Below are 13,167 nucleotides of genomic sequence, written 5' to 3' on the forward strand. Positions count from 1 at the left end.
GCTCTGTAGACCCATTGCAACCTGTGAAATATCCATTTGAACACATTTGAATATAACAATGTTGATTTCAGATTGAAATACAATTGGAAATGGTTGTCTATGAATACTTCGATGAGATTGAACAAGTATGCAAGACAATAATGTGAAGCCAAAGTCATGTACAGTCAGCATTGGATAGAAGAGTGGTGGTACTAGATAACATTTTTGTTCAAACAAATTAAAGGAGTAATGCAGAGATGCGCAAAAATCGTTCATTTTAAACGTACATTTTAATAAAAGTTCAACAGCTCACAAGTAGTTATTCATCTTGCCATAAGGCAGCACTGTGAACCTAACACTCACAGAAAAGGAATGCTTTGATATCATTTTTCTCATTTTGGTCAAGTTATTAGCATGTGTGCTTTACGATTCACAAAGGCCACCACAGTCTAGAGCCACCAAATTTAGGTCATAGAGTTAGCAGCAGGAATTCACAGCCTAGTCTGTGACAATAACAAATGTCCCCTATTAAAATCAATTTTAATAGCATTTCTGTATAGGTGCTATTTGGAACCAGAAAGAGTTCTATCTGATCTTAAATGGTTCTATCTGGAATCTTTTTTTTCAGAGGATTCCCCCATTGTCTTACGTCAGATAGCGCGACGATTCCACCTGCACTGATCGGTTGAGGGGACAAGCGTTGCGTAGGAGTGACGCCCTCTGACGTAAGACAATGAGAGTGTAGTGCCTCATGGCCGTCGTCAATTTATACAGAACATACCATTTCCTTCCATTGACACATGAGTAAAACCGTTTCAACCAAATAGATTCTATGTTATAGAATAAAAGTTGAGTGATTAAACTAGTCAGTCAAGGTGAATAGCCACTACTCTGTCTGGTGGAGGTACTTTTTGTAGGCTTGTTTATCGTCATCCTCTTCTTTCAATCTCTTACGCATAGCCTTTTCAATCTCCAGCAGTTTCACATACAGGGCCTCTGACATGTCGTCGTCCATGTCCATCTGAAAAACACAAAACAGCAAAGCCATGGAAGAACAACCTAGATAACGTCCCCTTTTAAACCTAAACCTAACACTATAACATAACATAAAAACGTCTAGATAAGCTTTTTTCTTTCAAATATAATTTGTTTCAAAAATGTATTTGTATTTATTATGGATCCCCATTAGCTGCTGCACTCTTCCTGGGGTCCAGCCAAATTAAGGCAGTTATACAATTTTAAAAACATTACAATACATTCACAACAGATTTCACAACGTATTAAGTGTGTGCCCTCAGGCCCCTACTCTACTACCACGTATCTATAACACAAAATCCATGTGTACGTGTGTGTACAGTGCGTGTGTGAACCTAAAGCTAGGACATCGGCCCTATCAGGCTGAAACAGTAACATAGAACCTGTTCACACCTTCACAGATGTTTTATCTTAGGCCTAGCGTTCCAAAACTTTCTACGAGACACACTCACTTGTCGAGGCTGCGTGTAGTTGCTCCCCATGCCTGACGTCAAACTGTGGTACTTTGCTCTCGGATCCAGGGACTCCGGTTTTTGCAGAAACAGCGAGTGCTGTAAAAGACGGGATGACATTTCCGATTATGAAAAATCACTCAAAGGAATTAGTATAAAAAAATGTTAAGCTGTTGAGAGTGACATACAGTGAGGGAAAAAAGTATTTGATCCCCTGCTGATTTAGTACGTTTGCCCACTGACAAAGAAATAATCAGTCTATAATTTTAATGGTAGGTTTATTTTAACAGTGAGAGACAGAATAACAACAAAAAAATCCAGAAAAACGCATGTCAAAAATGTTATAAATTGATTTGCATTTTAATGAGGGAAATAAGTATTTGACCCCTCTGCAAAACATGACTTAGTACTTGGTGGCAAAACCCTTGTTGGCAATCACAGAGGTCAGACGTTTCTTGTAGTTGGCCACCAGGTTTGCGCACATCTCAGGAGAGATTTTGTCCCACTCCTCTTTGCAGATCTTCTCCAAGTCATTAAGGTTTCGAGCCTGACGTTTGGCAAGTCGAACCTTCAGCTCCCTCCACAGATGTTCTATGGGATTAAGGTCTGGAGACTGGCTAGGCCACTCCAGGACCTTAATGTGCCTCTTCTTGAGCCACTCCTTTGTTGCCTTGACCGTGTGTTTTGGGTCATTGTCATGCTGGAATACCCATCCACGACCCATTTTCAATGCCCTGGCTGAGGGAAGGAGGTTCTCACCCAAGATTTGACGGTACATGGCCCCGTCCATCGTCCCTTTGATGCGGTGAAGTTGTCCTGTCCCCTTAGCAGAAAAACACTCCCAAAGCATAATGTTTCCACCTCCATGTTTGACGGTGGGGATGGTGTTCTTGGGATCATAGGCAGCATTCCTCCTCCTCCAAACACGGCGAGTTGAGTTGATGCCAAAGAGTTAGATTTTGGTCTCATCTGACCACAACACTTTCACCCAGTTCTCCTCTGAATCATTCAGATGTTCATTGGCAAACTTCAGACAGGCCTGTATATGTGCTTTCTTGAGCAGGGGGAACTTGCAGGCGCTGCAGGATTTCAGTCCTTCACGGCGTAGTGTGTTACCAATTGTTTTCTTGGTGACTATGGTCCCAGCTGCCTTGAGATCATTGACAAGATCCTCCCGTGTAGTTCTGGGCTGATTCCTCACCTTTCTCATGATCATTGCAACTCCCCGAGGTGAGATCTTGCATGGAGCCCCAGGCCGAGGGAGATTGACAGTTCTTTGTGTTTCTTCCATTTGCGAATAATCGCACCAACTGTTGTCACATTCTCACCAAGCTGCTTGGCGATGGTCTTGTAGCCCATTCCAGCCTTGTGTAGGTCTATAATCTTGTCCCTGACATCCTTGGAGAGATCTTTGGTCTTGGCCATGGTGGAGAGTTTGGAATCTGATTGATTGATTGCTTCTGTGGACAGGTGTCTTTTATACAGGTAACAAACTGAGATTAGGAGCACTCCCTTTAAGAGCGTGCTCCTAATCTCAGCTCGTTACCTGTATAAAAGACACTTGGGAGCCAGAAATCTTCAAATCCCTCATTAAAATGCAAATCAATTTATAAAAATTGTTACATGCGTTTTTCTGGTAATCCCATGAATACCCAGTGCCGTCTGAATACCCTGTGGCGTCTGAATACCCAGTGGCGTCTGAATACCCAGTGGCGTCTGAATACCCAGTGCTGTCTGAATACCCAGTGCCGTCTGAATACCCAGTGGCGTCTGAATACCCAGTGCTGTCTGAATACCCAGTGCCGTCTGAATACTCAGTGCCGTCTGAATACCCAGTGCCATCTGAATATCCAGTGCCGTCTGAATACCCATTGCCGTCTGAATAGCCAGTGCTGTCTGAATACCCAGTGCCGTCTGAATACCCAGTGCCGTCTGAATATCCAGTGCCGTCTGAATACCCAGTGCCGTCTGAATATCCAGTGCCATTTGTACTGGTGCATCAAGGCTCAGACCAAAATAATCCTAAACAGCTTCTATTTATATATTCCTGCTATCAGTCACTTTTCAGCCCTGTTTATTTGTACAGTGCATTCGGAAAGTATTCTGACCGCTTCACTTTTTCCACATTTTGTTAAGTTACAGCCATATTCTAAAATCGATTAATCAAACGTTTTTCCTCATCAAGCTACACACAATACCCCATAATGACAAAGCGAAAACAGGTTTTTATAAATGTTTGCACATCTTTCTATTCTGGTTAGGGCCAGTTTGTGCTGTTCTGTGAAGGGAGTAGTACACAGCGTTGTACGAGATCTTCAGTTTCTTGGCAATTTCTCGCATGGAATAGCCAAGAATAGACTGATGAGTTTCAGAAGAAAGTTCTTTGTTTCTGGCCATTTTGAGCCTGTAATCGAACCCACAATTGCTGATGCTCCAGATACTCAACTAGTCTCAAGAAGGCCATTTTTATTGCTTCTTTAATCAGCACAACCGTTTTCAGCTGTGCTAACATAATTGCAAAAGGGTTTTCTAATGATCAATTAGCCTTTTATATTGATAAACTTGGATTAGCAAACACAACGTGCCATTGGAACACAGGACTGATGGTTGCTGATAATGGGCCTCTGTACGCCTATGTCGATATTCCATAAAAAATCAGCCGTTTCCAGCTACAATAGCCATTTACAACATTAACAATGTCTACACTGTATTTCTGATCAATTTGATGTTATTTTAATGGACAAAAAAATTGATTTTCTTTCGAAAACAAGGACATTTCTAAGTGACCCCAAACTTTTGAACGGTAGTGTAAGCATTTAGACCCTTTGCTATGAGACTCGAAATTGAGCTCAGGTGCATCCTGTTTCCATTGATCATCCTTGAGATGTTTCTACAACTTGATTGGAGTCCATGATTTGAAAAGGAACACACCTGTCTATTTTGGGTCCCACAATTGACAGTGCATGTCAGAGCAAAAACCAAGTGATGAGGTCGAAATAATTGTCTGTAGAGCTCCGAGACAGGATTGTGTCGAGGCACAGATCTGGGGATGGGCACCAAAATAATTCTGCAGCATTGAAGGTCCCCAAGAACACAGTGGCCTCCATCATTCTTAAATGGAAGAAGTTTGGAACCACCAAGACTCTTCCTAGAGCTGGCCGCCCGGCCAAACTGAGCAATCGGGGGAGAAGGGCCTTGGTCAGGGAGGTGACCAAGAACCCGATGGTCACTCTGACAGAGCTCCAGAGTTCCTCTGTGGAGATTGGAGAACCTTCCAGAAGGACAACAATCTCTGCAGCACTCCACCAATCAGGCCTTTATGGTAGAGTGGCCAGATGGAAGCCACTCCTCAGTAAAAGGCACATGACAGCCCGCTTGGAGTTTGCCAAAAGGCACCTAAAGACTCTCAAACCATGAGAAACAAGATTCTCTGGTCTGATGAAACCAAGATTGAACTCTTTAGCCTGAATTGCAGGGACTGGGAGACTAGTCAGGATCGAGGCAAAGATGAACAGAGCAAAGTACAGAGAGATCCTTGATGAAAACCTGCTCCAGAGCGCTCAGGACCTCAGGCTGGGGCAAAGCTTCACCTTCCAACAGGACAACGACCCTAAGCACACAGCCAAGACAACAAGACAACACAGGAGTGGCTTCGGGACAAGTCTCTGAATGTCCTTGAGCGGCCCAGCCAGAGCCTGGACTTGAACCCGATCGAACATCTCCGGAGAGACCTAAAAATAGCTGTGCAGCGACGCTCCCCATCCAACCTGACAGAGCTTGAGAGGATCTGCAGAGAAGAATGGGAGGAACTCCCCAAATACAGGTGTGCCAAGCTTGTAGCGTCATACCCAAGAAGATCTGAGGCTGTAATCGCTGCAAAAGGTGCTTCAACAAAGTAAAAAACGGTTTTTGCTTTGTCATTATGGTTTCCCGGACACAGATTAAGCCTGGTCCTGGACTAAAAAGCCATTTCAATGGAGATTCTCCACTGTGCATGCTTTTAAGTCGAGGGCTATGCTGTGTATGGGAAACCAACCCACAAAGATATATCACAAACTGTCAATATGTAAATAATACATATCTGAACTGTTTAGACTAGTTTCTGCGACACGTACCAAGGCTCCTGCTCCATTGTATGGTGTCAGTGTGAAAGTGTTGGTGAAGATTCTTATCTGTTCATGAAGACAAACATGTTGAGTAACAATACAAGTCTATGCAAATCTGCTTTTCTGGGAAAATCACAAGACCACAACAAATAATGTCAATACAATACTACCGTTACAGTAAGGTACTTACAAATAATGTCAATACAGTAAAAGAGTACAAGAAGACTAAAGAGTAAAACCAACTTACGAGATACATGATAGGCATGATGAGGGTCCAGAAGAAGGAGGGGAGGATTCCATAGGTCAGATTGGTCATCACCAGCCCTGGACAAATCACTGACGAGTACAGCCCCTGTCAATCATGTAAAACATGTACCCTTATTGGTTATCAGATACATGACCTGAATATATGAGGTAGAGTTTTACTAAATACTGTATAAGTGTCATGAAGCTTGACATTATGAACAATGACAGAGGACAGCATTGAGGATTTAGCATAGACAATCCACTCTCTCACCAAGTCAGGACCTAGAATGGATCCGCCACAACCCACCAGTGGCTCCTGACCTACCATTAGGCAAGCACTGCTATGTACAACTGAGTGAATGTGTACCTCACCTAGTACACGTCTCTTGCCAGGACCCAAAATGGATCAGCCACAGTCCGCCAGTTTCTCCTGATTTACCAATAAGGGAACACTGCCATGTGCAACTGAATAAGCATGTGGCTCACCTGGCTGTTTGTTGAGGGCCAGGTTAAAAATCAGGAACTAAAATGGATCTTGCCATAACCCACCAGTGGCTCCCGACCTACCATTAGGCAAGCACTGCTATGTGCAACTGAGCGATCATTTTGGCTCACCTGGCTGTTGTTGTGTCTGTTGAGGGCCAGGCTGAGGAGGTCAGAGGCATACTTGGAGGAGGCGTAGGGCTCGGTCCCCCTTCTATGCTGGACATCGTCTAGACTGAAGGCCGAGCGTCTGGCATTGCTGGATGAAGTCCACACTACCCGGGAGGTTTGACCAGCTTGGCACAGGACTGGCTCTAACTCCCTGACCTGGACCACAGGGACAGATAATATGACATCATGTTACGGAGGGACAGATAACCTGGACCAAAGAGACAGGTGAGATTATTTTCTCATATAGAGGTTTTATTTTGACTTGACTTTTTCTTTGTTGTCCTTTTGTCTTTGTCTATTGTGGGTATGAATAAATAAAATAAGATAAGTAAGAATAATAATAAATAATAATAAAATAAAGTTGTCACTTGGGAATCAAGAAATATGATGAGTGAAACTACGTAAATCAGAATGACCTCATGAACTATAAAAAACGAGAACGGCACATGATGGTAAACGTTGCTACTGAATGCCTGGTTAGATTGAATTCCAGCCCTTGCCTGTCATCTGCCGTATCTCTCACTGAGACCCAGTCCAAGGGACTAGACAGTAAGGTGCATGGACGGTGCGGCGTGGAAACAAAATGGACAAGATGGAAACAAAGATGTTTAATGGTTAATGTTGTGAATCTCTAGCCGTTACAGTGAGCTGGGTATCAATTTACCTTTGGCTGTGAACAGCAGCTGGGTTTCTTAGAGTTTCCGATATCTTTGTGCTTTTTGCTTTCTTCACCATGTGACAATGAAACATGACCTAACCAGGGAAAACTCCAGGACCTATACCCTAGTTGTACCTGGAGGTAAGGGAAAATTCCTGGACCTATACCCTAGTTGTAACTGGAGGTAAGGAAAAACTCCAGGCTCTATATCCAAGTTGTAATTGGAGGTGAGGAAAAACTCCAGGCCCTATACCCTAGTTGTAACTGGGGCCCTGGTCAGGTTACCTGGGCAAGGAAAAACTCCTGGTCCTTATGTTTTAATTTCCAGGCTCTGTTTCCATTTGAGACAAACCTCTCTCTGTTGAGAAATGTTACCATAAGATAAGATCAGATAAGACGTGACTCACCAGCATGAAGTGACCGAAGAGGTTTGTGGCGAACACTTCCTGTAGACCGTCTTTGTTGACACGGTCCTGCTGGGTCAGGAGGCCCTCTGCTGTGGCAAACATGTTGACGGCGTTGCTGCAGCACAAAGATGACATCACATCAGAGCCAGTGGTGGAAAAAGTACCCAATTGTCATACTTGAGTAAAAGTATAGATACCTTAATAGAATGTTACTCAAGTAAAATACTACTTGAGTAAAAGTCTAAAAGTATTTGGTTCTAAATATACTTAAGTTTCAAAAGTAAAAGTATAAATCATTTCAAATTCCTTTTATTAAGCAAAGCAGACGGCACCATTTTCTTGTTTTTAAAATTTACGGATAGCCAGGGGCACACTCCAACACTCAGACATCATTTACAAAAGATGCATTTGTGTTTGGTGAGTCCGCCAGATCAGAGGCAGAAGGGATGACCATGTGTTGTCTTGATAAGTGCGTGAATTTGACAATTTTCCTGTCCTGCTAAGCATTCAAAATGTAACGAATACTTTTGGGTGTCAGGGAAAATGTATGGAGTAAAAAGTACATTATTATCTTTAGGAATGTAGTGAAGTAAAAGTTGTCAAAAATATAAATAGTAAAGTAAAGTACAGATACCCCCAAAAACGACTTAAATAGTACTTTAAAGTATTTTTACTTAAGTACTTAACACCACTGCTTAATATACTTGTCCAATACATCACTTCATACTAGGTGGTACACACGTTTTGATATTGGAACAGAGCTCATATTACTGACCCATGCTGGCGATGAGTTGAGAGATGACTTGAAGGTTACCTTGAACCTTACCTAGAAAATAGGCCCTTGAAAAAAGCTTTAACGTCAATCTGTGGATTGGGCATGATCCCGGCATTAAGGTATAGGTAGTCCAGTCTGTTGTACCTGTGGAATTAGTATTAGTAAAAGTATTTATTGATGTCACATCGAACAGGATGTAGAGTGTGTATAACGCTTCAATCACACCGACTGCGTCATTGCATTTTGGGTCACCAGAAGTACATTCATTTCCAATGGAACGATGCGTTTGCCTTGCAGCATTGTGTTGCAGAGGCAGTTGCAGTGCGTTCTGTGTGGTGCATACGTTAAGATTTATCTAATGTATGCATCAAACTGTATGCGTAGACGGCTTGACAGAAATGGTAACAGAAGGTGAATGTTGAACTTTTGTTGTACACATATCCAGATGATGCTACGTACCATTTGGCGCAATGACGCTGTCGGTGTGATCGAGACGTAAGGTTGTGTGTGTGTGTGTGTGTGTGTGTGTGTGTGTGTGTGTGTGTGTTCTATGAGTATGTGTGTGAGGGGGTAATAACTATTACTACCACTGTGTGGCAGCGCTGAGCACCGAGCAGACAGAGCCCACGTCCAGGTGTGTGTGTGTGTGTGTGTCTGTGACGGGTTAACAGGTCAATGGTCTGATGGTCTATACCTAGCCTTGACCTCGTGGGCGGCGCAGAGCACCGAGCGGACAGAGCCCACGTCCAGGTGCAGCAGGTCTATGTGGGCATCGGGGTGAGAGGTCAGTAAGGCGGAGCGGGCAGCCTCGGCCCTCTGCATGTTCCTGCAGGCCAGACACAGCTGCAGCCCAGCGTCCTCACAGAGCAGGCGCTCACACAGGGCCAGGCCGATACCACTGTGGAGATGGAGAGGACATAGGAGATGACATAAAGGAGAAGCATATGGGCTTCTACTCTCCAGCGGACACACACACTTATGTACACACACACACACACACACACACACACACACACACACACTTATGTACATGATGCACACATGCATACACACAGACACTCCATACTGCTACATAAATGCTTATTTCAATTCTATAGGTCAACTGTTATTACACAGTCAGTGGACAATCAGTGTATCACAGTCGGCTTAAGGATTAGACTGAATGACGACAAGCTATATAAGAGGGCTTGTGATTTACTGTGTAAACGTGCATGCATTGCTATAGCTTCACTACATGTGAAGCAAGTCAAGTGAATGGAACTTACCAGTTGCCAAACACAGCAACTCTCTGTCATTACAACGTAATATATTACAATATAGCAAGTGGACACACGTTCTTTAGAAAAATGTCTGACCCATATTGACTTTTTTCAACGCATATTAAATCGCTGACATGCAGTGATATGCAACATTGTATCGCTCTAATAATGAATTTATCGTAGGGGTCGTAACATTCATTAACTGACAATGACGGTCAACCTATTTAGGAATAATGTACGTACCTATTCGCACCAGTCACTAAAATCACTTTCTCCATGATGGCTCTTCTTCAATAGTGTGAAAATGGTAAAAGGTGAACTATAGCAGAAAATAATACTATGAAATGTACAACCCTCTCGTCCGATTATATGAACACAACCGTAGCCTATGCAGACACCTCTATGTGGTGTGATTGGATGACGACACAGCACTATTGGCCAATTAGATTTAACTACAGAGAGCGAAGAGGATCATGCTTCCCAAGCAGCGGAGAGCTTGAAAATCTCGAATGTGGTTGTACAGGAGTCTGTTGTACAGGGGAGAGGGGCAGGCAGTGGGAAGACACTTTCATCGTTTCCAAGTCTTGTTTAATTTCAAGATCTAGAAACAAGTTAAAGAGATCAAATAGAAATGTAGAACAAATGTGGAATGCAAAATATGTTTTAATTTATGATCAAAATGTTTTCTTTGTTGCACAATTTGGGTTTGAGCTACATTATCACTGTGTGGCTAATGCACTTTTATTGAAAAGTAGGCAAATTTTTTTTGCATGTTATACTTAGTGCCCCTTTGATTTTTCATTTTCAATTTTGCTTTGTATGTAGGTATGTTAGCCTGGTTACCAGTATGTTTAGCTAACATTCCATCCTTACTCCATGTCATGTTCCATTAGCATGTGCCATTTAGCAATGGCACTGAGCACAAGGAGTGGAACGTTAGCTAAACTGACTGGTACCCAGGCTTATGTTGCAATACTGGGCAATCAAACTCTATCATGGACAGAATAAGAAATCGGTTTGATAGAAGGCCTTCAGAATTATATTAGTCTTATTAGGCTTGGTGGGGGACTCAGGTGCAGAGACGGACACACGGACAACAGAGGGTGAATTAGGATGTCGTTTATTCAGCGTGAATTGGCAGAGAGAAACAGTTCAGGGTGGAATAGCTTCAGACCGGGGTAGGAGCTGAGTGGGGGGGAGAGCCAGTAGTCCGGAGAGCTGGATGACGAGGATATCAGACAACAGATGAGCAGGTTGCGGCGTGGGAATGGCAGGTAGGCAGGCAGCAGGAACAGACGGGATCTGGTCGAAGGAGAGACAGGTTACAAAACGTGGCAGAAACAACTATAATGCTGAGATAGTAACAACTAGACTGAGATTGCTGTACGGGGCCAAGTTACCACAGGTAGTGTAGGAACGAACTGGCGCTGGAGAGGTGTCCAGCCCGGGTAGATAACTGCTGGTTGATTGATGACAATGAGCCGCAGCTGGAAGTAACGGAGCATGAGAGAGAATGGCCACGCCCCCTGACCTAGATCCTCTGACTGGGCTGCACAGCAGGGGGAGACAGACACAGACAACACACACACACAGGGGAAAAAGGAAAAGGGAAACAAGCGGGAACCGGACCAACAGTGCCGAACCGTAACAGTACCCCCCTCAACGGGCGCCACCCGGCGACTCCACCCGGCTTGTCAGGGTGGTCCCTATGGAAGTCAGCCACCAGCTGCGGATCCAGTATAAATCGTCGGGAATCCAGGACCTCTCCTCGGGACCGTATCCCTCCCAGTCCACCAGGTACTGAAGCCCTCTACCACGCCTCCGGACGTCCAGCAGTCTCCGCACCGTGTAGGCTGGATGGTCGTCACACACGCGGTGGCGGAGGGGGATCCACAGGCGGACACAAAGGGCTGGAGGAGACCAGCTTCAGCTGGGACACGTGAAATGTAGGATGGACTCTCATGGCCTGGGGAAGCTTCAACCGAACAGCCGAAGGGTTGATGATGGAGTCGATCTCGAAAGGACCCAAATACCGGGGCGACAGCTTACGGGAGTCAGTGCGCAGGGGGATGTTGCTGGAGGAGAGCCAGACTCGCTGACCAGGCTGGAACTGGGGAGCGACTACCCTGTGCCTGTCCGCCACCCTCTTGTTACGCTCTGCTGTCCGTAGAAGGGCCTCACGGGTGTCCACCCACACCTTGCGGCAGCGACGAAGGTTATCCTGAACTGACGGGACGGCTAACTCCTTTTCTTGAGACGGGAACAATGGCGGTTGGTACCCCAAAGCCGCCTCAAAAGGGGTGAGAGGCCGGTGGCAGATGAGGTGAGGGAATTGTGGGCATATTCGACCCACGGGAGATGTTTGGCCCAGGTGGACGGGTTCTGGGATGTCACACAGCGTAGAGCAGCCTCCAGGTCCTGATTGGTCCTCTCAGTCTGGCCATTGGACTGGGGATGGAAACCTGATGAGAGACTGACAGAGGCACCCAGAGCCGAACAAAACTCCTTCCATACCCGAGAAATGAACTGTGGACCTCTATCGGACACTATGTCCACAGGTATTCCATGGGGACGGAATACATGTAGGACAAAGAGGTCGGCTGTCTCACTGGCAGACGGTAATTTTGGTAATGCAACAAAATGGGCAGATTTAGAGAATCTGTCCACGATGGTGAGTATGGTGTCATTACCCTCAGACATAGGAAGTCCAGTGACGAAGTCCAAGGCCACGTGAGACCAAGGACGACTCGGGACTGGGAGAGGCCGCAGCAGGCCCGAAGGAGCCCTGTGGGAAGCCTTATTTTGGGCACAGATGGAACAGGCCGCCACGTACTCCCGGACGTCAGCCTCGGCGGATGGCCACCAAAAGTGCCTCTTAAGTAGCGACAGTGTACGGTTCATACCAGGGTGGCAGGAGAATCGTGAGGTGTGGATCCAGTTGAGCACTTGCGGCCGCACGGCTGCGGGAACATAGAGAAGGTCGGGGGGCCATCGGCCGGTCCAGGTTCCAACTCTTGTGCCGATCGGACGAGGGACTCGATTTCCCAGTGAACAGCCGCCACCAAACAGGAAGCGGGCAGAACAGGTTCAGGATTGCTGAAGTCTTCATTGTCTGTAAACTGGCGAGAGAGAGCATCAGGCTTGACATTACGTGTGCCAGGACGATATGTTAAAATAAACTTGAACCTGCTGAAGAACAGAGCCCATCTGGCCTGACGGGAGTTCAGCCTCTTGGATGACTGGATGTAAGCCAGGTTCTTGTGGTCTGTCCAGACTATGAAGGGTTGCTCTGCTCCGTCTAGCCAGTGCCTCCACTCCTCCAACGCCAACTTGACAGCAAGCAACTCCCGGTTACCCACGTCGTAGTTCTTCTCAGCAGGGGTCAATCTCCTGGAGAAAAAGGCCACAGGATGGAGCTTCTGGTCCGTGGGGGAACGTTGTGACAGGACTGCCCCCACCCCCGAATCAGAGGCGTCCACTTCCACAATAAACTGCAAACTAGTGTCTGGATGAATAAGAACAGGTGAGGTGGTGAACAGTTCCTTCAATGTACTCACAGCTGACTCGGCCTCAGGCGTCCACAGGAATGGCACCTT

The 13,167-nt window shown here is 45.5% G+C and overlaps 1 protein-coding gene across 1 annotated transcript; it reads right to left on the minus strand.

Moving 5' to 3' along the window:
* Nucleotides 1–250: 250 nt before the first annotated feature.
* Nucleotides 251–9,981, minus strand: LOC121580679 (3-keto-steroid reductase/17-beta-hydroxysteroid dehydrogenase 7). Its single transcript, XM_041895663.2, has 9 exons — nt 9,815–9,981; nt 9,007–9,210; nt 8,364–8,456; nt 7,538–7,652; nt 6,434–6,628; nt 5,820–5,924; nt 5,582–5,638; nt 1,467–1,565; nt 251–1,000 (listed from the first exon to the last, which is right to left on the minus strand). The coding sequence occupies exons 1-9, from the start codon at nt 9,847–9,849 to the stop codon at nt 866–868; spliced, it is 1,038 nt and encodes a 345-aa protein (XP_041751597.1). The 5' UTR covers nt 9,850–9,981; the 3' UTR covers nt 251–865.
* Between the last annotated feature and the right edge of the window lie 3,186 nt (nt 9,982–13,167).

The sequence above is a fragment of the Coregonus clupeaformis genome, chromosome 14, assembly GCF_020615455.1.
Source record: "Coregonus clupeaformis isolate EN_2021a chromosome 14, ASM2061545v1, whole genome shotgun sequence".
Lineage (NCBI taxonomy): Eukaryota > Metazoa > Chordata > Actinopteri > Salmoniformes > Salmonidae > Coregonus > Coregonus clupeaformis.